The 27,310-nt window shown below is 44.2% G+C and overlaps 1 protein-coding gene across 1 annotated transcript in view; it reads right to left on the bottom strand.

Moving 5' to 3' along the window:
• Window positions 1-20,848, bottom strand: part of LOC135574823 (keratin-associated protein 5-5-like) — a 33,029-nt gene extending 12,181 nt beyond the window's left edge. Inside the window, exons 1-6 of the mRNA XM_065027029.1 lie at window positions 20,737-20,848; window positions 13,583-13,726; window positions 13,403-13,474; window positions 13,075-13,197; window positions 12,712-12,798; window positions 12,338-12,522 (exon numbers count right to left, since the gene is read on the bottom strand). Coding sequence (XP_064883101.1) covers window positions 12,338-12,522; window positions 12,712-12,798; window positions 13,075-13,197; window positions 13,403-13,474; window positions 13,583-13,726; window positions 20,737-20,848 — 723 coding nt within the window. The remainder of the gene's footprint in view (window positions 1-12,337; window positions 12,523-12,711; window positions 12,799-13,074; window positions 13,198-13,402; window positions 13,475-13,582; window positions 13,727-20,736) is intronic.
• Between the last annotated feature and the right edge of the window lie 6,462 nt (window positions 20,849-27,310).

Genomic DNA, 27,310 nt, shown 5'->3' with positions numbered 1-27,310 from the left:
CTCTTGGGTAGACTGCAGTATCCACCTAGAGGCTCTTGGGTAGACTGCAGTATCCACCTAGAGGCTCTTGGGTCAACTGCAGCATCCACTGAGAGGCTCTTGGGTACACTGCAGCATCCACCGAGAGGCTCTTGGGTCAACTGCAGCATCCACTGAGAGGCTCTTGGGTAGACTGCAGTATCCACCTAGAGGCTCTTGGGTCAACTGCAGCATCCACTGAGAGGCTCTTGGGTACACTGCAGCATCCACCGAGAGGCTCTTGCTGCTAAGGGAATGCCTGACAGCTTGAAAGATGTTTTAGACACTACAGTGAAAATGGTTAACTTTGTTAAAGCAAGGTCCCTGAACTCTCCTGTATTTTCTGCACTATGCAACGATATGGGCAGCGACCATGTAACGCTTTTACAACATACAGAAGTGCGCTGGTTATCAAGGGGCAAAGTATCGACACGTCTTTTTGAATTGAGAGACGAGCTTAAAGTTTTCTTTACTGACTATAATTTTCACTTGTCTGACTGCTTGTTTCTCACACGACTGGCCTATCTGGGTGATGTTTTTTCTCGCCTGAATGATCTGAATCTAGGATTACAGGGACTCTCCGCAACTATATTCATTGTGCGGAACAAAATTGAGGCCATGATTTAGAAGTTGGAGCTCTTCTCTGTCTGCATTAACAAGGACAATACACAGGTTGGAGCTCTTCTGTCTGCATTAACAAGGACAACACACAGGTTGGAGCTCTTCTCTGTCTGCATTAACAAGGACAACACACAGGTTGGAGCCCCTCTCTGTCTGCATTAATAAGGACAACACACAGGTTGGAGCTCTTCTCTGTCTGCATTAACAAGGACAACACACAGGTTGGAGCTCTTCTGTCTGCATTAACAAGGACAACACACAGGTTGGAGCCCCTCTCTGTCTGCATTAACAAGGACAACACACAGGTTGGAGCCCCTCTCTGTCTGCATTAACAAGGACAACACACAGGTTGGAGCTCTTCTCTGTCTGCATTAACAAGGACAACACACAGGTTGGAGCTCTTCTCTGTCTGCATTAACAAGGACAACACACAGGTTGGAGCTCCTCTCTGTCTGCATTAACAAGGACAACACACAGGTTGGAGCCCTTCTCTGTCTGCATTAACAAGGACAACACACAGGTTGGAGCTCTTCTCTGTCTGCATTAACAAGGACAACACACAGGTTGGAGCTCCTCTCTGTCTGCATTAACAAGGACAACACACAGGTTGGAGCCCTTCTCTGTCTGCATTAACAAGGACAACACACAGGTTGGAGCTCTTCTCTGTCTGCATTAACAAGGACAACACACAGGTTGAAGCTCTTCTCTGTCTGGATTAACAAGGACAACACACAGGTTGGAGGAGCTCTTCTCTGTCTGCATTAACAAGGACAACACACAGGTTGGAGCTCTTCTCTGTCTGCATTAACAAGGACAACACACAGGTTGGAGCTCTTCTCTGTCTGCATTAACAAGGACAACACACAGGTTGGAGCCCCTCTCTGTCTGCATTAACAAGGACAACACACAGGTTGGAGCTCTTCTCTGTCTGCATTAACAAGGACAACACACAGGTTGGAGCTCTTCTCTGTCTGCATTAACAAGGACAACACACAGGTTGGAGCTCTTCTCTGTCTGCATTAACAAGGACAACACACAGGTTGGAGCCCTTCTCTGTCTGCATTAACAAGGACAACACACAGGTTGGAGCTCTTCTCTGTCTGCATTAACAAGGACAACACACAGGTTGGAGCTCTTCTCTGTCTGCATTAACAAGGACAACACACAGGTTGGAGCTCTTCTCTGTCTGCATTAACAAGGACAACACACAGGTTGGAGCTCTTCTCTGTCTGCATTAACAAGGACAACACACAGGTTGGAGCCCCTCTCTGTCTGCATTAACAAGGACAACACACAGGTTGGAGCTCTTCTCTGTCTGCATTAACAAGGACAACACACAGGTTGGAGCTCTTCTCTGTCTGCATTAACAAGGACAACACACAGGTTGGAGCTCTTCTCTGTCTGCATTAACAAGGACAACACACAGGTTGGAGCTCTTCTCTGTCTGCATTAACAAGGACAACACACAGGTTGGAGCTCTTCTCTGTCTGCATTAACAAGGACAACACACAGGTTGGAGCTCTTCTCTGTCTGCATTAACAAGGACAACACACAGGTTGGAGGAGCTCTTCTCTGTCTGCATTAACAAGGACAACACACAGGTTGGAGCTCTTCTCTGTCTGCATTAACAAGGACAACACACAGGTTGGAGCTCTTCTCTGTCTGCATTAACAAGGACAACACACAGGTTGGAGCTCTTCTCTGTCTGCATTAACAAGGACAACACACAGGTTGGAGCCCCTCTCTGTCTGCATTAACAAGGACAACACACAGGTTGGAGCTCTTCTCTGTCTGCATTAACAAGGACAACACACAGGTTGGAGCTCTTCTCTGTCTGCATTAACAAGGACAACACACAGGTTGGAGCTCTTCTCTGTCTGCATTAACAAGGACAACACACAGGTTGGAGCTCTTCTCTGTCTGCATTAACAAGGACAACACACAGGTTGGAGCTCTTCTCTGTCTGCATTAACAAGGACAACACACAGGTTGGAGCTCTTCTCTGTCTGCATTAACAAGGACAACACACAGGTTGGAGCTCTTCTCTGTCTGCATTAACAAGGACAACACACAGGTTGGAGCTCTTCTCTGTCTGCATTAACAAGGACAACACACAGGTTGGAGCTCTTCTCTGTCTGCATTAACAAGGACAACACACAGGTTGGAGCCCCTCTCTGTCTGCATTAACAAGGACAACACACAGGTTGGAGCTCTTCTCTGTCTGCATTAACAAGGACAACACACAGGTTGGAGCCCCTCTCTGTCTGCATTAACAAGGACAACACACAGGTTGGAGCTCTTCTCTGTCTGCATTAACAAGGACAACACACAGGTTGGAGCTCTTCTCTGTCTGCATTAACAAGGACAACACACAGGTTGGAGCTCTTCTCTGTCTGCATTAACAAGGACAACACACAGGTTGGAGCTCTTCTCTGTCTGCATTAACAAGGACAACACACAGGTTGGAGCCCCTCTCTGTCTGCATTAACAAGGACAACACACAGGTTGGAGCTCTTCTCTGTCTGCATTAACAAGGACAACACACAGGTTGGAGCTCTTCTCTGTCTGCATTAACAAGGACAACACACAGGTTGGAGCTCTTCTCTGTCTGCATTAACAAGGACAACACACAGGTTGGAGCTCTTCTGTCTGCATTAACAAGAACAACACACAGGTTGGAGCCCCTCTCTGTCTGCATTAACAAGGACAACACACAGGTTGGAGCTCTTTTCTTTCTGCATTAACAAGGACAACACACAGGTTGGAGCTCTTCTGTCTGCATTAACAAGGACAACACACAGGTTGGAGCTCTTCTCTGTCTGCATTAACAAGGACAACACACAGGTTGGAGCCCCCCTCTGTCTGCATTAACAAGGACAACACACAGGTTGGAGCTCTTCTCTGTCTGCATTAACAAGGACAACACACAGGTTGGAGCTCTTCTCTGTCTGCATTAACAAGGACAACACACAGGTTGGAGCTCTCTCAGTCTGCATTAACAAGGACAACACACAGGTTGGAGCTCTTCTCTGTCTACATTAACAAGGACAACACATAGGTTGGAGTTCTTCTCTGTCTGCATTAACAAGGACAACACACAGGTTGGAGCTCTTCTCTGTCTGCATTAACAAGGACAACACACAGGTTGGAGCTCTTCTCTGTCTGCATTAACAAGGACAACACACAGGTTGGAGCCCCCCTCTGTCTGCATTAACAAGGACAACACACAGGTTGGAGCTCTTTTCTGTCTGCATTAACAAGGACAACACACAGGTTGGAGCTCTTCTCTGTCTGCATTAACAAGGACAACACACAGGTTGGAGCTCTTCTCAGTCTGCATTAACAAGGACAACACACAGGTTGGAGCTCTTCTCTGTCTGCATTAACAAGGACAACACACAGGTTGGAGCTCTTCTCTGTCTGCATTAACAAGGACAACACACAGGTTGGAGCTCTTCTCTGTCTGCATTAACAAGGACAACACACAGGTTGGAGCTCTTCTCTGTCTGCATTAACAAGGACAACACACAGGTTGGAGCTCTTCTCTGTCTGCATTAACAAGGACAACACACAGGTTGGAGCCCCTCTCTGTCTGCATTAACAAGGACAACACACAGGTTGGAGCCCCTCTCTGTCTGCATTAACAAGGACAACACACAGGTTGGAGCCCCTCTCTGTCTGCATTAACAAGGACAACACACAGGTTGGAGCTCCTCTCTGTCTGCATTAACAAGGACAACACACAGGTTGGAGCTCTTCTCTGTCTGCATTAACAAGGACAACACACAGGTTGGAGCTCTTCTCAGTCTGCATTAACAAGGACAACACACAGGTTGGAGCTCTTCTCTGTCTGCATTAACAAGGACAACACACAGGTTGGAGCCCCTCTCTGTCTGCATTAACAAGGACAACACACAGGTTGGAGCTCTTCTGTCTGCATTAACAAGGACAACACACAGGTTGGAGCCCCTCTCTGTCTGCATTAACAAGGACAACACACAGGTTGGAGCCCCTCTCTGTCTGCATTAACAAGGACAACACACAGGTTGGAGCCCCTCTCTGTCTGCATTAACAAGGACAACACACAGGTTGGAGCTCCTCTCTGTCTGCATTAACAAGGACAACACACAGGTTGGAGCTCTTGTCTGTCTGCATTAACAAGGACAACACACAGGTTGGAGCTCTTCTCTGTCTGCATTAACAAGGACAACACACAGGTTGGAGCCCCTCTCTGTCTGCATTAACAAGGACAACACACAGGTTGGAGCCCCTCTCTGTCTGCATTAACAAGGACAACACACAGGTTGGAGCTCTTCTCTGTCTGCATTAACAAGGACAACACACAGGTTGGAGCTCTTCTCTGTCTGCATTAACATGGACAACACACAGGTTGGAGCTCTTCTCTGTCTGCATTAACAAGGACAACACACAGGTTGGAGCTCTTCTCTGTCTGCATTAACAAGGACAACACACAGGTTGGAGCTCTTCTCTGTCTACATTAACAAGGACAACACACAGGTTGGAGCTCTTCTCTGTCTGCATTAACAAGGACAACACACAGGTTGGAGCCCCTCTCTGTCTGCATTAACAAGGACAACACACAGGTTGGAGCCCCTCTCTGTCTGCATTAACAAGGACAACACACAGGTTGGAGCTCTTCTCTGTCTGCATTAACAAGGACAACACACAGGTTGGAGCTCCTCTCTGTCTGCATTAACAAGGACAACACACAGGTTGGAGCTCCTCTCTGTCTGCATTAACAAGGACAACACACAGGTTGGAGCTCTTCTCTGTCTACATTAACAAGGACAACACACAGGTTGGAGCTCCTCTCTGTCTGCATTAACAAGGACAACACACAGGTTGGAGCTCTTCTCTGTCTGCATTAACAAGGACAACACACAGGTTGGAGCCCCTCTCTGTCTGCATTAACAAGGACAACACACAGGTTGGAGCTCTTCTGTCTGCATTAACAAGGACAACACACAGGTTGGAGCTCTTCTCTGTCTGCATTAACAAGGACAACACACAGGTTGGAGCTCTTCTCTGTCTGCATTAACAAGGACAACACACAGGTCTTTCCATCATTGTATGATTTATTGTGTGTAAATGAACTCAAGCTTACGGACAATGTCAAATGTGATATAGCGAAGCACCTGAGTGAGCCGGGTGTGATATTACGCAGGTACTTTCCTGAAACGGATGACACTAACAACTGGATTCTTTATCCCTTTCATGCCCTGCCTCCAGTCCACTTACCGATATCTGAACAAGAGAGACTCATCGAAATTGCAACAAGCAGTTCTGCAAAAAAAATGAATTTAATCAGAAGCCACTGCCAGATGTCTGGATTGGGCTGCGCTCAAAGATTCTTGCCTTGGAAAATCGCACTGTTAAGACACAGGTGCCCTTTGCAACCACGTACCTATGTGAGAGTGGATTCTCGGTCCTCACTAGCATGAAAACTAAATATAGGCACAGACTGTGTGTGGAAAATGATTTAAGACAGACTCTCTCCAATACAACCCAACATTGCAGAGTTATGAGCATCCTCTAATTCATTGATGAGCAGATACTTCAGTTGTAACTGGTTCTGTTGCGCTCCATTTTTACACTTGATAGACAACTTTATCACTACTCCAAACTTAGGCTATCCTCTTTTTTTAACAACAGCCTGTATAGAAATCAAAAGTTCTGGTGTTACAGCATGCACTCATTCGTCATGCTCTGTTGTGTTATTAAAAAAGATTGCTTGTCTCCAGTTATATAAAATTACAGAGAATTGCGTAAAATGCTTTTCTAACAAGGCCATTTTTTCTCAGACAACAAACATGATAGATTCATGCAGTGCTTTAATTATAATGGATGTCTCTTCAACCCGCCCCCCCCCTCTTTTGCATGCATGCACATCAGGACATTTAGCTAGGATAGAAAACATTATATAGTTAAACCTGCAAAAGAGGGAATTTAAACCAGGGGAAAAGAGGGAATTTAAACCAGGGGAAAAGAGGGAATTTAAACCAGGGCAAAAGAGGGAATATAAACCAGGGGAAAAGAGGGAATTTAAACCAGGGGAAAAGAGGGAATTTAAACCAGGGGAAAAGAGGGAATTTAAACCAGGGGAAAAGAGGGAATTTAAACCAGGGGAAAAGAGGGAATTTAAACCAGGGGAAAAGAGGGAATATAAACCAGGGGAAAAGAGGAATTTAAACCAGGGGAAAAGAGGGAATTTAAACCAGGGAAAAGAGGAATTTAAACCAGGGCAAAAGAGGGAATATAAACCAGGGGAAAAGAGGGAATTTAAACCAGGGCAAAAGAGGGAATATAAACCAGGGGAAAAGAGGGAATTTAAACCAGGGGAAAAGAGGGAATTTAAACCAGGGGAAAAGAGGGAATATAAACCAGGGAAAACGAGGGAATATAAACCAGGGGAAAAGAGGGAATATAAATCAGGGGAAACGAGGGAATATAAACCAGGATATAAACCAGGATATAAACCAGGGGAAAAGGGATTATAAACCAGGGTAAACGAGGGAATATAAACCAGGATATAAACCAGGATATAAACCAGGGGAAAGAGGGAATATAAACCAGGGGAAAAGAGGGAATATAAACCAGGGGAAAAGAGGGAATATAAATCAGGGGAAAAGAGGGAATATAAATCAGGGAAAAGAGGGAATATAAACCAGGGGAAAAGAGGGAATATAAACCAGGGGAAAAGAGGGAATATAAACCAGGGGAAAGAGGGAATATAAACCAGGGGAAAAGAGGGAATATAAACCAGGGGAAAAGAGGGAATATAAATCAGGGGAAACGAGGGAATATAAACCAGGATATAAACCAGGGGAAACGAGGGAATATAAACCAGGGGAAAAGAGGGAATTTAAATCAGGGGAAACGAGGGAATATAAACCAGGATATAAACCAGGGGAAAAGAGGGAAAGTAAACCAGTTGAAAAGAGGGAAAGTAAACTAGGGGGAAAGAGGGACACAACCTTCCCCTATTTTGGACTACTTCCCCTGTCTGTCCCTTACTCACTATCACTGTCTGACTGTCTGTCTTGTCTTGCTCTGTCTGTCCCTTTTTGGAACCAGTTAATTATTAATCCAAACAGAATTAAACACCATGCTTCTTCTAGATCATCATTTATAAAATAAAAAAAATAAAAAAAATAAAAAGTTGGGTACAGGAGGGTGTAAGTGGAGTCTTGGAAGCTGCTGAGTGTGTGACAGTTGTTATAGTGGAGCTCCTGTGAGGAGGAAATGATGTATTCTCTGAGCATGTTGGTATTATGTTTACATCCTAAACTCCCACCACGAAGAAGACAGCAGAAAGACCAGCTTCATGCACGATGGCTAACTGCTTGTCACTCAAGGACAACAGATACAGCTGCGATTGGAAAGATAAGATGTTTTACTACCCTCTCGGTAAATTCCAGTGTTGCTTTATGGTTATTCACTGCAGAAATAAAACAAGGTTGAAGTCTGATGAAAGAGCGAGGCGTTTATCTGACTATCTGAACCTTTCTGCCACCATGGTATTACTGGTCTGCTTGTTGCTCTGCAGCTGGTTGCTAGATGGTAGAATTCCGCTCTGGTTAGAATCTGTTTCATAATAAACAGCTCAGTGAAATCTCTGTATCTCTGTTCAGATATGAAACACCTGTGTTTCATAGTGTTTGGTCATGCGACGATGCTCTTTTTCTCTGAGCCACAGTGATGACAGACTGGGTGTCTTTCCCCTGAACAGGAGACCAACCAACCACAGAGCGGAGCTCAGATGGCCAACCAAACACAGAGCAGATAGAGCTTTGAGGTAAACCCACCTAGCCAAGGCCTTGTCCAATCATAGAGAAGCATCTCACTCTGACCAACAGGTGACCGCTCCCCCCTCCCTGTATCTCATCTTACCAGCGTTTTCATCTAAGTTAGGGGGTAAACATCATCCTCTCATCTGATGACTGTAAAGATCATCTACCACCTTGTCTAGAAGGGGTCTTTGAAGCAGTGACCAGATTGGCTAAAAGTGTCTACCAAACGGTATATATATTACATATTAAAGGTTTGAACAGAGAAATGCTGGTGATGTTACTATGGGGTTACTATAGAGTTACTATGGGGTTACTATAGAGTTAGGCTTACTGTAGAGTTACTATGGGGTTACTATAGAGTTACTATGGGGTTACTATAGAGTTAGGGTTACTGTAGAGTTACTATAGGGTTACTGTAGAGTTACTATAGGGTTACTGTAGAGTTACTATGGGGTTACTATAGAGTTACTATGGGGTTACTATAGAGTTAGGGTTACTGTAGAGTTACTATGGGGTCACTATAGAGTTACTATGGGGTTACTGTAGAGTTACTATGGGGTTACTGTAGAGTTAGGGTTACTATAGAGTTACTATAGGGTTACTGTAGAGTTACTATGGGGTTACTATAGAGTTACTATGGGGTTACTGTAGAGTTAGGGTTACTGTAGAGTTACTATGGGGTCACTATAGAGTTACTATGGGGTCACTATAGAGTTAGGGTTACTGTAGAGTTACTATGGGGTTACTATAGAGTTACTATGGGGTTACTGTAGGGTTACTGTAGGGTTACTATGGGGTCACTATAGAGTTACTATGGGGTCACTATAGAGTTACTATGGGGTTACTGTAGAGTTAGGATTACTGTAGAGTTAGGGTTACTGTAGAGTTAGGGTTACTGTAGAGTTACTATGGGGTTACTATAGGGTTACTATGGGGTTACTATAGAGTTAGGGTTACTGTAGAGTTAGGGTTACTGTAGAGTTACTATGGGGTTACTATAGAGTTACTATGGGGTTACTGTAGGGTTACTGTAGGGTTACTATGGGGTCACTATAGAGTTACTATGGGGTCACTATAGAGTTACTATGGGGTTACTGTAGAGTTAGGGTTACTGTAGAGTTAGGGTTACTGTAGAGTTAGGGTTACTGTAGAGTTACTATGGGGTTACTATAGAGTTAGGGTTACTGTAGAGTTAGGGTTACTGTGGAGTTAGGGTTACTGTAGAGTTACTATGGGGTTACTATAGGGTTACTATGGGGTTACTATATAGTTAGTGTTACTGTAGAGTTAGGGTTACTGTAGAGTTAGGGTTACTGTAGAGTTAGGGTTACTGTAGAGTTACTATGGGGTTACTATAGGGTTACTATGGGGTCACTATAGAGTTAGGGTTACTGTAGAGTTAGGGTTACTGTAGAGTTAGAGTTACTGTAGAGTTAGGGTTACTGTAGAGTTAGTGTTACTGTAGAGTTAGGGTTACTGTAGAGTTACTATGGGGTCACTATAGAGTTAGGGTTACTGTAGAGTCATGGTTACTGTAGAGTTACTATGGGGTCACTATAGAGTTAGGGTTACTGTAGAGTTACTATAGGGTTACTGTAGAGTCATGGTTACTGTAGAGTTACTGTAGAGTTAGGGTTACTATAGGGTTACTATAGGGTTACTATAGAGTTACTATGGGGTTACTATAGAGTTACTATAGGGTTTCTGTAGAGTCATGGTTACTGTAGAGTTACTATGGGGTCACTAATAGAGTTACTATGGGGTCACTATAGAGTCATGGTTACTGTAGAGTTACTATGGGGTCACTATAGAGTTAGGGTTACTGTAGAGTTACTATAGGGTTACTGTAGAGTCATGGTTACTGTAGAGTTACTGTAGAGTTAGGGTTACTATAGGGTTACTATAGGGTTACTATAGAGTTACTATGGGGTTACTATAGAGTTACTATAGGGTTACTGTAGAGTCATGGTTACTGTAGAGTTACTATGGGGTCACTATAGAGTTACTATGGGGTTACTATAGAGTTACTATGGGGTCACTATAGAGTTAGGGTTACTGTAGAGTTACTATGGGGTCACTATAGAGTTACTATGGGGTTACTATAGAGTTACTATGGGGTTACTATAGAGTTACTATAGGGTTACTGTAGAGTCATGGTTACTGTAGAGTTACTATGGGGTCACTATAGAGTTACTATGGGGTTACTATAGTTACTATGGGGTCACTATAGAGTTAGGGTTACTATAGAGTTACTATGGGGTCACTATAGAGTTACTATGGGGTTACTATAGAGTTACTATGGGGTCACTATAGAGTTAGGGTTACTGTAGAGTTACTATGGGGTCACTATAGAGTTACTATGGGGTTACTTTAGAGTTACTATGGGGTCACTATAGAGTTACTATGGGGTTACTATAGAGTTACTATGGCGTCACTATAGAGTTAGGGTTACTGTAGAGTTACTATGGGGTCACTATAGAGTTACTATGGGGTTACTTTAGAGTTACTATGGGGTCACTATAGAGTTAGGGTTACTATAGAGTTACTATGGGGTCACTATAGAGTTAGGGTTACTGTAGAGTCATGGATACTGTAGAGTTACTATGGGGTCACTATAGAGTTAGGGTTACTGTAGAGTTACTATGGGGTTACTATAGAGTTACTATGGGGTCACTATAGAGTTAGGGTTACTGTAGAGTTACTATGGGGTTACTATAGAGTTAGGGTTACTGTAGAGTCATGGATACTGCAGAGTTAATACAGGGTTACTGCAGAGTTACTATAAGGTTACTATAGAGTTGCTTTAGGGTTACTGTAGAGTTACTACAGGGTTACTATAGGGTTACGATAGAGTTACTATAGGGTTACTATAGGGTTACTATAGAGTTACTATAGGGTTACTGTAGAGTTACTATAGGGTTGCTATAGAGTTACTGTAGAGTTACTATAGGGTTACTATAGAGTTACTACAGGGCTACTGTAGTTACTATAGAGTTACTATAGGGTTACTATAGAGTTACTACAGGGTTACTATAGGGTTACGGTAGAGTTACTATGGGGTTACTATAAGGTTACTATAGAGTTAGGGTTACTATAGAGTTAGGGTTACTGTAGAGTTACTATAGGGTTACTATAGGGTTACTATAGAGTTACTACAGAGTTACTATAGAGTTACTATAGGGTTACTGTAGAGTAACTATAGGGTTACTGTAGAGTTACTACACGGTTACTATAGAGTTACTATATGGTTACTATAGAGTTGCTTTAGGGTTACTATAGAGTTACTACAGGGTTACTATAGAGTTACTGTAGAGTTACTATATGGTTACTATAGAGTTGCTTTAGGGTTACTATAGAGGTACTACAGGGTTACTATAGAGTTACTGTAGAGTTACTATATGGTTACTGTAGAGTTACTATACATTTACATTACATACATTTAAGTCATTTAGCAGACGCTCTTATCCAGAGCGACTTACAAATTGGTGCTTTCACCTTATGACATCCAGTGGAACAGCCACTTTACAATAGTGCATCTAGGTCTTTTAAGGGGGTGAGAAGGATTACTTTATCCTATCCTAGGTATTCCTATAGGGTTACTATAGAGTTACTACAGGGTTACTATAGGGTTACGATAGAGTTACTATAGGGTTACTGTAGGGTTACTATAGAGTTACTATGGGGTTACTATAGAGTTACTATAGGGTTACTATAGAGTTACTACAGGGTTACTATAGGGTTACTGTAGAGTTACTATAGAGTTACTATAGGGTTACTGTGGGGTTACTATAGAGTTACTATAGGGTTACTATAGGGTTACTATAGAGTTACTATAGGGTTACTATAGAGTTAGCGTTACTGCACCACACCACTAGAACAACCTTTACCTGAACACAGCACAGCACCACACCACTAGAACAACCTTTACCTGAACACAGCACCACACCACTAGAACAACCTTTACCTGAACACAGCACCACACCACTAGAACAACCTTTACCTGAACACAGCACCATACCACTAGAACAACCTTTACCTGAACACAGCACCACACCACTAGAACAACCTTTACCTGAACACAGCACCACACCACAAGAACAACCTTTACCTGAACACAGCACCACACCACTAGAACAACCTTTACCTGAACAAACTTTACCTGAACAAACTTTACCTGAACACAGCACCACACCACTAGAACAAACTTTACTTGAACAAACTTTACCTGAACACAGCACCACACCACTAGAACAAACTTTACCTGAACACAGCACCACACCACTGGAACAACCTTTACCTGAACAAACTTTACCTGAACACAGCACCACACCACTGGAACAACCTTTACCTGAACACAGCACAACACCACTGGAACAACCTTTACCTGAACAAACTTTACCTGAACATAGCCCCACACCACTAGAACAACCTTTACCTGAACACTGCACCACACCACTAGAACAACCTTTACCTGAACAAACTTTACCTGAACAAACTTTACCTGAAAACAGCACCACACCACTAGAACAAACTTTACCTGAACACAGCACCACACCACTAGAACGAACTTTACTTGAACAAACTTTACCTGAACACAGCACCACACCACTAGAACAAACTTTACCTGAACACAGCACCACACCACTGGAACAACCTTTACCTGAACAAACTTTACCTGAACACAGCACCACACCACTAGAACAACCTTTACCTGAACACAGCACCACACCACTAGAACAACCTTTACCTGAACACAGCACCACACCACTAGAACAACCTTTACCTGAACACAGCACAACACCACTAGAATAACCTTTACCTGAACAAACTTTACCTGAACAAACTTTACCTGAAAACAGCACCACACCACTAGAACAAACTTTACCTGAACACAGCACCACACCACTAGAACAAACTTTACCTGAACAAACTTTACCTGAACAAATTTTTACCTGAACACAGCACCACACCACTAGAACAACCTTTACCTGAACACAGCACCACACCACTAGAACAACCTTTACCTGAACACAGCACCACACCACTAGAACAACCTTTACCTGAACACAGCACCACACCACTAGAACAACCTTTACCTGAACACAGCACCACACCACTAGAACAACCTTTACCTGAACACAGCACCACACCACTGGAACAACCTTTACCTGAACACAGCACCACACCACTAGAACAACCTTTACCTGAACACAGCACCACACCACTAGAACAACCTTTACCTGAACACAGCACCACACCACTGGAACAACCTTTACCTGAACACAGCACCACACCACTAGAACAACCTTTACCTGAACACAGCACCACACCACTAGAACAAACTTTACCTGAACACAGCACCACACCACTAGAACAACCTTTACCTGAACACAGCACCACACCACTGGAACAACCTTTACCTGAACGACCTGAACACAGCACCATTGGAACGACTCTAAACTGGCACCACACCATTGGCACGACCCTATACTGACACCACACCATTGGAACGACCCTAAACTGGCACCACACCATTGGAACGACCCTAAACTGGCACCACACCATTTGCACGACCCTATACTGACACCACACCATTGGAACGACCCTAAACTGGCACCACACCATTTGCACGACCCTATACTGACACCACACCATTGGAACGACCCTTAACTGGCACCACACCATTTGCACGACCCTATACTGACACCACACCATTGGAACGACCCTAAACTGGCACCACACCATTTGCACGACCCTATACTGACACCACACCATTTGAACGACCCTAAACTGGCACCACACCATTTGCACGACCCTATACTGACACCACACCATTGGAACGACCCTAAACTGGCACCACACCATTTGCACGACCCTATACTGACACCACACCATTGGAACGACCCTAAACTGGCACCACACCATTTGCACGACCCTATACTGACACCACACCATTGGAACGACCCTAAACTGGCACCACACCATTGGCACGACCCTATACTGACACCACACCATTGGAACGACCCTAAACTGGCACCACACCATTGGCACGCCCCTATACTGACACCACACCATTGGCACGACCCTATACTGACACCACACCATTGGAACGACCCTAAACTGGCACCACACCATTGGCATGCCCCTATACTGACACCACACCATTGGCACGACCCTATACTGACACCACACCATTGGAACGACCCTAAACTGGCACCACACCATTGGCACGACCCTATACTGACACCACACCATTGGGACGACCCTAAACTGGCACCACACCATTGGCACGACCCTATACTGACACCACACCATTGGAACGACCCTAAACTGGCACCACACCATTGGCACGCCCCTATACTGACACCACACCATTGGCACGACCCTATACTGACACCACACCATTGGAACGACTCTAAACTGGCACCACACCATTGGCACGCCCCTATACTGACACCACACCATTGGCACGCCCCTATACTGACACCACACCATTGGAACGACCCTAAACTGGCACCACACCATTGGCACGCCCCTATACTGACACCACACCATTGGCACGCCCCTATACTGACACCACACCATTGGCACGCCCCCATACTGGCACCACACCACTACCTGCAAAGCCACATTATTGTTTTTGTTCGAGACTTAATTAATGGCGGTTTTCTCTAGCTCCTCTCCTTCTCCAAAAGTATCACTTTTAACTGATTGTCATAGCTTTTAGAATGACACCTGATCAGTCTGTCTGTGAGGTCATATGTTGATTTATGTCATTGGCTTTTTGCATTATGATGTCATGACTATGTCATCTTCAGAACATGCAGCGTTCTAGGGATGCCAGACTTTATCCCTGTATTAACCCCCTCTTCCTCCTCTCTCCTCCCTCCACGTCCCTCCTCTCTCCTCCCCCTCTCCCCACTCCTCCAAACTCCCTCCTCTCTCCTCCCTTCCCCATCTCTCCTCCCTCCCTCCCTTCCTCCTCCTCTCCCCCTCTTCTCCCTCCTCTCTCCTCCCTCCCCCTCTCCTCTCTCCTCCCTCACCCTCTCTCCTCCCTCTTCTCACCTCCCTCCCCCTCTCTTCTCTCTCTCTCCTCTCTCTTTTCCATCCCCTCTCCCTCCTCCTCCCCCTCTCCTCCCTCCTCTTTCCTCCCTCCATCCCTCCCTCCTCCTCTCTCCTCCACCCCCTCTCCTCCCTTCTCTCTCCCTCCCTCCCTCCCTCCCTTCCTCCTCCTATCCCCCCTCTTCTCCCTCCTCTCTCCTCCCTCCCCCTCTCCTCTCTCCTCCCTCCCCCTCTCTTCTTTCCTCTCTCCTCCCTACCCCTCTCTCCTCCCTCCTCTCTCTTTCCACACCCCTCCCTCCTCCTCTCTCCTCCCTCCCCCTCTCTTCTTTCCTCTCTCCTCCCCCCCTCTCCTCCCTCCCTCCCTCCCACCCTCCCTCCCTCCCCCCCTCCTCCCTTTCTCTCCTCCCTCCTCTCCCTCCCTCCCTCCCCTCTCTCCTCTCTCCTCTCTCCTCTCTCTTTCCATCCCCCCTCCCTCCTCCTCTCCCACTCCTCCCTCCTCTCTCCTCCCTCCATCCCTCCCTCCTCCTCTCCCCTCTTTCCTCTCACCTCTCTGCCTGACTGCTTTCCAGATAACCGCAGGGAATACTGTGATAGAAAGTGTTTTGCCATTCAGGCAAGTATGAACAAATGAAATATCTGTGTATTAATCTGTGTTGTTGTAACAGGAAATTGTTGGGCAAATGTCCAAGTGCAAATTGTATCAAAGCTTTAATACACAACTCTGCATCTGTGTCCTTATATCTAGCCTTGACACAGTGTATTGTTGTAACAGTGTTATGCTTTACTCATAGATCATGCTATGGTTGGTGAGGTTCAATGGTGCCTTAAATCCTCTTTGGACAGACTGGAATATCAGGTGTTACACTGAGCTGAGGGTTTTAGGCTGGGTTTCTGTACAGCACTTTGAGATATCAGCTGATGCAAGAAGGGCTTTATAAACACATTTGATTTGATTTTATTTACATTGAGCTGAGTATTTTAGGCTGGCCAGCTTCTGTTTCTTTAACAAGGGGAGTGGCGGTGTATGAAAACTATTATCTTTAGAAACACAGGTTGCAGTTGTGTTGATACAACAGTTTCTTTAATTAGGAATGCGTGTTTGCCATCAAACAGAGGGAACTGGTCTGTGTTGTATAGAGGCTATGTTCCTCTATCTTGCTTGTGTATATGTCAATACTGTCTAAGCTTTACAGGTTTTCCCCTCCGTGTTTGGCTAACAGTAGGTCTACTCTGTTGCTGCTGCTTGTTGGTAAATACGCATTAATAAAGCCTCCAGCAGATTTCCCTGTATTGGGGTGATGTGGTTAAAAGTGTGTGATTTGAAGTCATACGTATGATATGACATAGATATTTCTGTTTAGAGCTGGTGTGAGTAGCTTCCCGCTCAATATCACCGCTGACACGAGGGCTGATGCGGTAGGAGTGAAAATACTGGTTACACGCTTCTGTGACAGCTTTCATGATTAATACCACAAAACCATTAGGGAAAGCAGGAGGGAGGAGGGGGAGGGGTGATGAGGGGGGAGGAGGAGGAAGACAGGAGGAGGAGGGGAAAGGACTGGGAGGAGGAAGAGGATGAGGGGAGGAGGAGGAGGAGGATGAGGAGGAGGAGGAGGAGGGGGAGGGGAAGGAGGAGGAGCAGGAGGAGGAGGAAGGAGGAGGAGGGGAAGGAGGAGGAGCAGGAGGAGGAGGAGGAGGAGGAGGAGGAGGAGGAGGAAGAAAGATAAACTCTCTCTCTCCCATCTCATTCATCATAAACTAAGCCATAGTGAAGGTATCTGCATCATGCTTTATAGCAATAAAGCCTCTGAAACCAGAGCTGAGTTCTTGCTAACTTCCCCCATTAGTCAAGGGCCCATTTTTCAGCATTAGCTGAGCAGCCCAGGGGGAGTGATTGTAGCAGGGACTGTAGGGACTGTAAGCCTGCTGGATCACTGCAGCTCTTAACTTTAACAGCGTTTGTTTAGGCATCATTTAGGAGGCGGTGTCATGTCTCTGGATCAGCCTCTACATTCCAGGCTTTGTGTCTGAGGCCCGGATGGCTGAGTGATCTCAGGGTTAGGATTAGACGCTAAGACAGGTTTAGAAACGCACAGTGCATTGGAAAGGTTACTGTATGTTTTTAAAGGTCTAATGGTTACCTCCAGAAGTATTTAATTGTTACGTTGATGCTTGTCTATTTTCTCTGTGGGTATAACGCTCTGTGTAGAACTATCTGGTTTCTATATAACGGAGGGGGTGAGACTCTACAAGGAAACATGTCGCTAGAAGACCACTTAAGATGTGTGGTGATATTTTCTGAAAGCTTAATCGTTATGGTGATATTTGATAGATGCTTAATCGTTATTCGTTAAATGGCGCCTGCTTAAGAACCTGGTTAGATTGGGTTGCATGTGGTTGTGACGATAGTCTGCAGTGGAGTGAACTAACATGGTATCCTATGAGCCTTTTCAACGCTAAATCATTTTACATTCAGAACTTCTTCAAAACAATCTACATTCGCCACTATGGAACCAGCCCCTCAGGATGGCTGTAAGCCATTATTTGACATTCAACACCACACTTTATTCCCTTCCATGCTGAAAGGGGACCATTCCCATTGCACTTACGTCTGTAAGCTGCTGAGAAACAAGCTAACCATAACACACGGTCCATTTCTCTAGTGTGGTTTTCAACAGAACCTACATAATATCCTGTTAGAGTAAAGCACTGAGGGCTCATAATTACATTCCTGTTCAACTGAATGGTAATGTTGCTATTGCTCGTATGTACAGGTACAGTATATATGGTATGTCTCGTATGTACAGGTACAGTATATATGGTATGTCTCGTATGTACAGGTACAGTATATATGGTATGTCTCGTATGTACAGGTACAGTATATATGGTATGTCTCGTATGTACAGGTACAGTATATATATGGTATGTCTCGTATGTACAGGTACAGTATATATGGTATGTCTCGTACGTACAGGTACAGTATATATGGTATGTCTCGTATGTACAGGTACAGTATATATGGTATGTCTCGTACGTACAGGTACAGTATATATGGTATGTCTCGTATGTACAGGTACAGTATATATGGTATGTCTCGTATGTACAGGTACAGTATATATGGTATGTCTCGTATGTACAGGTACAGTATATATGGTATGTCTCGTATGTACAGGTACAGTATATATGGTATGTCTCGTATGTACAGGTACAGTATATATGGTATGTCTCGTATGTACAGGTACAGTATATAAGGTATGTCTCATATGTACAGGTACAGTATATAAGGAATGTCTCGTAATTACAGATACAGTATATATGGTATGTCTCGTATGTACAAGTACAGTATATAAGGTATGTCTCGTATGTACAGGTACAGTATATATGGTATGTCTCGTATGTACAGGTACAGTATATATGGTATGTCTCATATGTACAGGTACAGTATATAAGGAATGTCTCGTATGTACAGGTACAGTATATATGGTATGTCTCGTATGTACAGGTACAGTATATATGGTATGTCTCGTATGTACAGGTACAGTATATATGGTATGTCTCATATGTACAGGTACAGTATATAAGGTATGTCTAGTATGTACAGGTACAGTATATAAGGTATGTCTCGTATGTACAGGTACAGTATATGCTTGGAAGGCAGTCACGGTGTGTCCTTTATTTAAAGGGGGAGATCAAGCTGATCCTAACTGTTATAGGCCTATTTCTATTTAGCCTTTTTATCAATCAATTGACTGGCTTTCTTGATGTCTATAGTATTCTCTCTGCTATCCAATCTGGTTTCCACTCAGGTTAAGGATGTGTCATTGCAACCTTAAAGGTCCTCAATGATGTCACCATTGCCCTTGATTCTAAGCAATGTTGTGCTGCTATTTTTATTGACTTGGCCAAAGCTTTTGATACGGTAGACCATTCTATTCTTGTGGGTCGGCTAAGGAGTATTGGTGTCTCTGAGGGGTCTTTTGCCTGGTTTGCTAACTACCTCTCTCAGTAAAGTGAAGTGTATAAAGTCAGAACATCTGCTGTCTCAGCCACTGCCTGTCACCAAGGGAGTACCCCAAGGCTCGAACCTAGGCCCCTCGCTCTTCTTAATTTACATAAACAACATAGCTGAGGCAGTAGGAAGCTCTCTCTCATCCATTTATATGTCGATGATACAGTCTTATACTCAGCTGGCCCCTCCCAGGATGTTGTCTTAAATGCTCTACAACAAAGCTTTCTTAGTGTCCAACAAGCTTTCTCAACCCTTAACCTTGTTCTGAACACCTCCAAAACAAAGGTCATGTGGTTTAGTAATAAGAATGCCCCTCTCCCCACGGGTGTGATTACTACCTCTGAGGGTTTAGAGCTTGAGGTAGTCACCTAACACAAGTACTAGACGGTACACTGAATGGCTTGACGGTACACTGTCCTTTTCCCAGCACAAATCAAATCTGCAGGTTAAAGTTAAATTTAGACTTGGTTTCCTGTATTGTAATCGCTCCTCTTTCACCCAAGCTGCAAATTCAACCCTAAACAGTCTATGAATTTGGTGACTGGAGTCTTTGACCATTTTTTGGACCTTCCTCTGACACCGCCTGGTATAGAGGTCCTGGATGTCAGGAAGATTGGCCCCCATGATGTACTGGGCCGTATGCACTACCCTCTGTAGCGCCTTATGGTCGGATGCCGAGCAGTTGCCATACAAGGCTGTGATGCAACCAGTCAGGCGATGGTGCAGCTGTAGAACTTTTTGAGGATTTGGGCACCCATGCCAAATCTTTTCAGTCTCTTGGGAGAGATAATGTGTTGTCAAGCACTCTTTACGACTGTCTTGGTGTGTTTGGACCATGATAGTTTGTTGGTGGTGTGGACACCAAAGAGCTTGAAACTCTCGATCTGCTCCACTACAGCCCCATCGATGTGAATGGGGGTGTGTTCGGCCCTCGGTTTCCTGTAGTCCACAATCAGCTCCTTTGTCTTGCTCACGTTGAGGGAGAGGTTGTCCACACTGCCAGGACTCTGACCTCCTCCCTATAGGCTGTCTCATCATTGTCGGTGATCAGGCCTACCACTGTTGTGTCATCAGCAAACTTAATGATGGTGTTGGAGTCGTGCTTGGCTATGCAGTAGTGAGTGAACAGGGTGTACAGCAGGGGACTAAGCCGCACCCCTGAGGGGACCTAGCGTTGAGGATTAGCGTGGCAGATGTGTTGTTGCCTACCCTTACCACCTGGGGGGTGGCCCGTCAGGAAGTCCAGGATCCAGTTACAGACGGAGGTGTTGAGATTGTGCCGTCTGAGGATCTGTGGGTCTAGCGTTTCCGGTTTGATGCAAGCCATGACCAACCTTTCAAATCACTTTATCACCTGTCATGGCCGTCGTCGTGGAAATGACCGGACCAAGGTGAGCGTGGCGAGCGTACATTTTCCTTTATTTATGTAAATGTCGGCAACAAAACAAGAAACAAAGAAACAACCGTGAAGCTTCCTAGGGCAAGAGTGCCACTAACCAAGATAATTACCCACAAAATACAAAGGCAAAAAGGCTGCCTAAGTATGATTCCCAATCAGAGACAATGATAGACAGCTGTCCCTGATTGAGAACCATATCCAGCCAAAAAATTAAGAAACTAGAATGCCCACCCTAGTCACACCCTGGCCTACCCAAAATAGAGAATAAAAGCCTCTCTATGGCCAGGGCGTGACAGTACCGACATGAGTGCTACGGGGCAGTAGTCATTTAGGCAGGTTACCTTCACTCTCTTGGGCACAGGGACTATGGTGGCCTGCTTGAAACATGTTGGCATTACACACATGCTCAGGGAGAGGTTAAAAATGTCAATAAAGACACTTGCCAGTTGTTCCACGAATACTCTGAGTACATTTATTATTTTTTGTTATTTCAACTTTATTTAACCAGGTAGGCTAGTTGAGAACACCTTTATTTAACCAGGTAGGCTAGTTGAGAACACCTTTATTTAACCAGGTAGGCTAGTTGAGAACACCTTTATTTAACCAGGTAGGCCAGTTGAGAACACCTTTATTTAACCAGGTAGGCTAGTTGAGAACACCTTTATTTAACCAGGTAGGCCAGTTGAGAACACCTTTATTTAACCAGGTAGGCTAGTTGAGAACACCTTTATTTAACCAGGTAGGCTAGTTGAGAACACCTTTATTTAACCAGGTAGGCTGGTTGAGAACACCTTTATTTAACCAGGTAGGCTAGTTGAGAACACCTTTATTTAACCAGGTAGGCTAGTTGAGAACACCTTTATTTAACCAGGTAGGCTGGTTGAGAACACCTTTATTTAACCAGGTAGGCTAGTTGAGAACACCTTTATTTAACCAGGTAGGCTGGTTGAGAACATCTTTATTTAACCAGGTAGGCTAGTTGAGAACACCTTTATTTAACCAGGTAGGCTGGTTGAGAACACCTTTATTTAACCAGGTAGGCTGGTTGAGAACACCTTTATTTAACCAGGTAGGCTGGTTGAGAACACCTTTATTTAACCAGGTAGGCTGGTTGAGAACACCTTTATTTAACCAGGTAGGCTGGTTGAGAACACCTTTATTTAACCAGGTAGGCTGGTTGAGAACACCTTTATTTAACCAGGTAGGCTGGTTGAGAACACCTTTATTTAACCAGGTAGGCTGGTTGAGAACACCTTTATTTAACCAGGTAGGCTGGTTGAGAACACCTTTATTTAACCAGGTAGGCTGGTTGAGAACACCTTTATTTAACCAGGTAGGCTGGTTGAGAACACCTTTATTTAACCAGGTAGGCTGGTTGAGAACACCTTTATTTAACCAGGTAGGCTGGTTGAGAACACCTTTATTTAACCAGGTAGGCTGGTTGAAAAACACCTTTATTTAACCAGGTAGGCTGGTTGAGAACACCTTTATTTAACCAGGTAGGCTGGTTGAGAACACCTTTATTTAACCAGGTAGGCTGGTTGAGAACACCTTTATTTAACCAGGTAGGCTGGTTGAGAACACCTTTATTTAACCAGGTAGGCCAGTTGAGAACACCTTTATTTAACCAGGTAGGCTAGTTGAGAACACCTTTATTTAACCAGGTAGGCTGGTTGAGAACACCTTTATTTAACCAGGTAGGCTGGTTGAGAACACCTTTATTTAACCAGGTAGGCTGGTTGAGAACACCTTTATTTAACCAGGTAGGCTGGTTGAGAACACCTTTATTTAACCAGGTAGGCTGGTTGAAAACACCTTTATTTAACCAGGTAGGCTGGTTGAGAGCAACTAGTGCAACAGTCATGAGGCCTTTTCCAGGCCTTTCCCACAATCTAAGGACCCTATCTGGTTGAATGTTTACTTCTAGATTTGAATCATTTTTATTCAGATAAAGGTATACAATGATTTGATGATCGTATAATATATGTATACTATATACAGTACCAGTCAAGAGTTTGGACACACCTACTTATTCAAGAGTTTTTCTTTATTTTATTTTTTACTATGTTCTACATTGTAGAATAATAGTGAGGACATCAAAACGATGAAATAACACATATGGAATCATGTAGTAACCACAAAATAGTAGTATCCAAGTAGTAACCAAAAAATATATATATATATATTTTATATTACAGATTCTTCAAAGTAGCCCCCCTTTGCCCTGATGACAGCTTTGCACACTCTTGGTAATCTCTCAACCAGCTTCACCTGCAATGCTTTTCCATCAGTCTTTAAAGAGTTCCCACATATGCTGAGCACTTGTTGGCTGCTTTTCCATCACTTTGCGATTCAACTCATCCCAAACCATCTCAATTGGGTTGTGGTCGGGTGTTTGTAGAGGCCAGGTCATCTGATGCAGCACTCCATCACTCTCCTTCTTAGTCTTACACAACCTGGAGGTGTGTTGGGTCATTGTCCTGTTGTCCTTTTGAAAAACAAATGATAGTCCCACTAAGCACAAACCAGATGGGATGGAGTATCGCTGCAGTATGCTGTGGTAGCCATGCTGTGGTAGCATGTAGCCATGCTGTGGTAGCCATGCTGTGGTAGCATGTAGCCATGCTGTGGTAGCCATGCTGTGGTAGCATGTAGCCATGCTGTGGTAGCCATGCTGTGGTAGCCATGCTGTGGTAGCCATGCTGGTTAAGTTTGCCTAGAATTCTAAATAAACCAATGACAGTGTCACCAGGATGTAGAAAATAGTCCAAATTAAGAAAAACACTTGATTATTTATTTTTATTACATTTTTATTTCACCTTTATTTAACCAGGTAGGCTAGTTGAGAACTCCTTTATTTAACCAGGTAGGCCAGTTGAGAACTCCTTTATTTAACCAGGTAGGCTAGTTGAGAACACCTTTATTTAACCAGGTAGGCTAGTTGAGAACACCTTTATTTAACCAGGTAGGCTAGTTGAGAACACCTTTATTTAACCAGGTAGGCTAGTTGAGAACTCCTTTATTTAACCAGGTAGGCTAGTTGAGAACACCTTTATTTAACCAGGTAGGCTAGTTGAGAACACCTTTATTTAACCAGGTAAGCTAGTTGAGAACAAATTCTCATTTACAACTGCGACCTGGCCAAGACAAAGCAAAGCAGTGCGACACAAACAACAACACAGAGTTACACATGGAACGAACAGTCAATAACACAATAGAAACAAAAGAAAGTCTATATACAGTGTGTGCAAATGGCATGAGGAGGTTTAGAATTAATACTGGAGTGATAGATGAGCAGATGGTGATGTGCAAGTAGAAATACTGGTGTGAAAAAGAGCAGAAAAGTAAATAAAAACAATATGAAGTAGATTGGGTGGGCTATTTACAGATGGACTATGTACAGCTGCAGCGATCAGTAAGCTGCTCAGACAGCTGATGTTTAAAGTTAGTGAGGGAAATATAAGCTTCAGTGATTTTTGCAATTCGTTCCAGTCATTAGCAGCAGAGAACTGGAAGGAAAGGTGGCCAAACGAGGTGTTGGCTTTGGGGATGACCAGTGAGATATACCTGCTGGAGCGCGTGCTACGGGTGGGTGTTGTGATCGTGACCAGTGAGCTGAGATAAGGCGGAGCTTTACCTAGCATAGACTTATAGTTGACCTGGAGCCAGTGGGTCTGGAGACGAATATGTAGCGAGGGCCAGCCAACTAGTCCATCCAGGTCGCAGTGGTGAGTGGTATAAGGGGCTTTGGTGACAAAAACGGATGACACTGTGATAGACTGCATCCAGAGTATTGGAAGCTATTTTGTAAATTACATCGCCGAAGTCCAGGATTGGAAGGATAGTCAGTTTTATGAGGGTATGTTTGGCGGCGTGAGTGAAGGAGGCTTTGTTGTGGAATAGGAATAGGATTTTTGATTTCATTTTTGATTGGAGATTGGAGATGTTTAATATGAGTCTGGAAGGAGAGTCTACAGTCTAACCAGACACCTAGGTATTTGTAATTGCCACAAGTCAGAACCGTCCAGAGTAGTGATGCTGGTAGGGCGGGTGGGTGCCTGCAGCAATCAGTTGAAGAGCATGCATTTGGTTTTACTTGCGTTTAAGAACAGTTGGAGGAAACGGAAGGAGTGTTGTATGGCATTGAAGCTCATTTGGAGGTTAGTTAACACAGTGCCCAAAGAAGGGCCAGATGTGGCGGCAGCGTAGCATAGTGGTTAGAGTGTTGGACTAGTAACCCGAAGGTTGCAAGTTCAAACCCCTGAGCTGCCAAGGTACAAATCTGTCATTCTGCCCCTGAACAGGCAGTTAACCCACTGTTCCTAGGCCGTCATTGAAAAAAATAATTTGTTCTTAACTGACTTGCCTAGTTAAATAAAGGTAATAATAAAACTTTTTTTTTTTTTAATTAAAAAAAATGTATACAGAATGGTGTCATCTGCGTAGAGGTGGATAGAGCGATATCATTGATATATACAGAGAAAAAAGTTGGCCCGAGAATTTAACCCTCTGTGTCCCCCATAGAGACTACTAGAGGTCCGGACAACAGGCCCTATTTGACACACTGAAGTCTGTCTGAGAAGTATTTGGTGAACCAGGCGAGGCAATCATTTGAGAAACCAAGGCTGTTGAGTCTGCCGATAAGAATACGGTGATTGACAGAGTCAAAAGCCTTGGCCAGGTCGATGAATACAGCTGCACAGTACTGTCTTTTATCGATGGCAGTTATGATATCGTTTAGTACCTTGAGCATGGCTGAGCTGCACCCATGACCAGCTCGGAAACCAGATTGCACAGCGGAGAAGGTACGGTGGGATTCGAAATGGTCGGTGATCTGTTTATTAAGTTGGCTTTCGAAGACTTTAGAAAGGTAGTATGGATATAGGTCTGTAACAGTTTGGGTCCAGGGTGTCACCCCCTTTGAAGAGGGGGATGACCGCGGCAGCTTCCAATCTTTAGGGATCTCAGACAATACGAAAGAGAGATTGAACAAACTGGTAATAGGGTTACAACAATGGCGGTGGATAATTTTAGAAAGAGAGGGTCCAGATTGTCTAGCCCAGCTGATTTGTACGGGTTCAGGTTTTGCATTTCTTTCAGAACATCTGATATCTGGATTTGGGTGAAGGAGAAGCTGGGGGAGGCTTGGGTAAGTAGCTGTAGGCCGGTGTTGAGGTAGCCAGGAGGAAAGCATGGCCAACCGTAGAGAAATGCTTGTTGAAATTCTCTATTATCGTGGATTTATCGGTGGTGACAATGTTTCCTAGCCTCAGTGCAGTGGGCAGCTGGGAGGAGGTGCTCTTATTCTCCATGGACTTCACAGTGTTTCCTAGCCTCAGTGCAGTGGGCAGCTGGGAGGAGGTGCTCTTATTCTCCATGGACTTCACAGTGTCCCAGAACTTTTTTGAGTTTGTACTACAATATGCAAATTTCTGTTTGAAAAAGCTATTCTTAGCTTTCCTAACTGCCTGTGTATATTTATTCCTAACTTCCTTGAAAAGTTGCACATCACGGGGGCTATTCGATGCTAATGCAGAACGCCACAGGATGTTTTTGTGCTGGTCAAGGGCAGTCAGGTCTGGAGTGAACAAAGGACTATGTGTATTTTTAGTTCTACATTGTTTTGAATGGGGCATGCTTTTTAAGATGGCGAAGAAGGCACTTTTAAAGAATTACCAGGCATCATTTACTGACGGGATGAGGTCAATGTCATTCCAGGATACCCCGGCCAGGTCGATTAGAAAGGCTCACAGAAGTGTTAGAAGTGTTAGTGTGTAAGTATGGAGTAATTCTCTCTATTCTAGTGTTAGTGTGTACGTATGGAGTAATTCTCTCTATTCTAGTGTTAGTGTGTAAGTATGGAGTAATTCTCTCTATTCTAGTGTAAGTGTGTAAGTATGGAGTAATTCAAATCAAATCAAATGTTATTTGTTACATGCACTGAAGAATACAGTGGGCAGCTGGGAGGAGGTGCATATGAGTAGGTGTGTCCACATTTTTTGGCTGGTACTATATACAGTGCCTTGCGAAAGTATTCGGCCCCCTTGAACTTTGCGACCTTTTGCCACATTTCAGGCTTCAAACATAAAGATATAAAACTGTATTTTTTTGTGAAGAATCAACAACAAGTGGGACACAATCATGAAGTGGAACGACATTTATTGGATATTTCAAAAAAATTTAACATATCAAAAACTGAAAAATTGGGCGTGCAAAATTATTCAGCCCCCTTAAGTTAATACTTTGTAGCGCCACCTTTTGCTGCGATTACAGCTGTAAGTCGCTTGGGGTATGTCTCTATCAGTTTTGCACATCGAGAGACTGAAATTTTTTCCCATTCCTCCTTGCAAAACAGCTCGAGCTCAGTGAGGTTGGATGGAGAGCATTTGT

This window comes from Oncorhynchus nerka, linkage group LG13 (assembly GCF_034236695.1).
Source record: "Oncorhynchus nerka isolate Pitt River linkage group LG13, Oner_Uvic_2.0, whole genome shotgun sequence".
Classification (NCBI taxonomy): domain Eukaryota; kingdom Metazoa; phylum Chordata; class Actinopteri; order Salmoniformes; family Salmonidae; genus Oncorhynchus; species Oncorhynchus nerka.
This window is presented reverse-complemented; position numbering and strand designations above follow the sequence as displayed.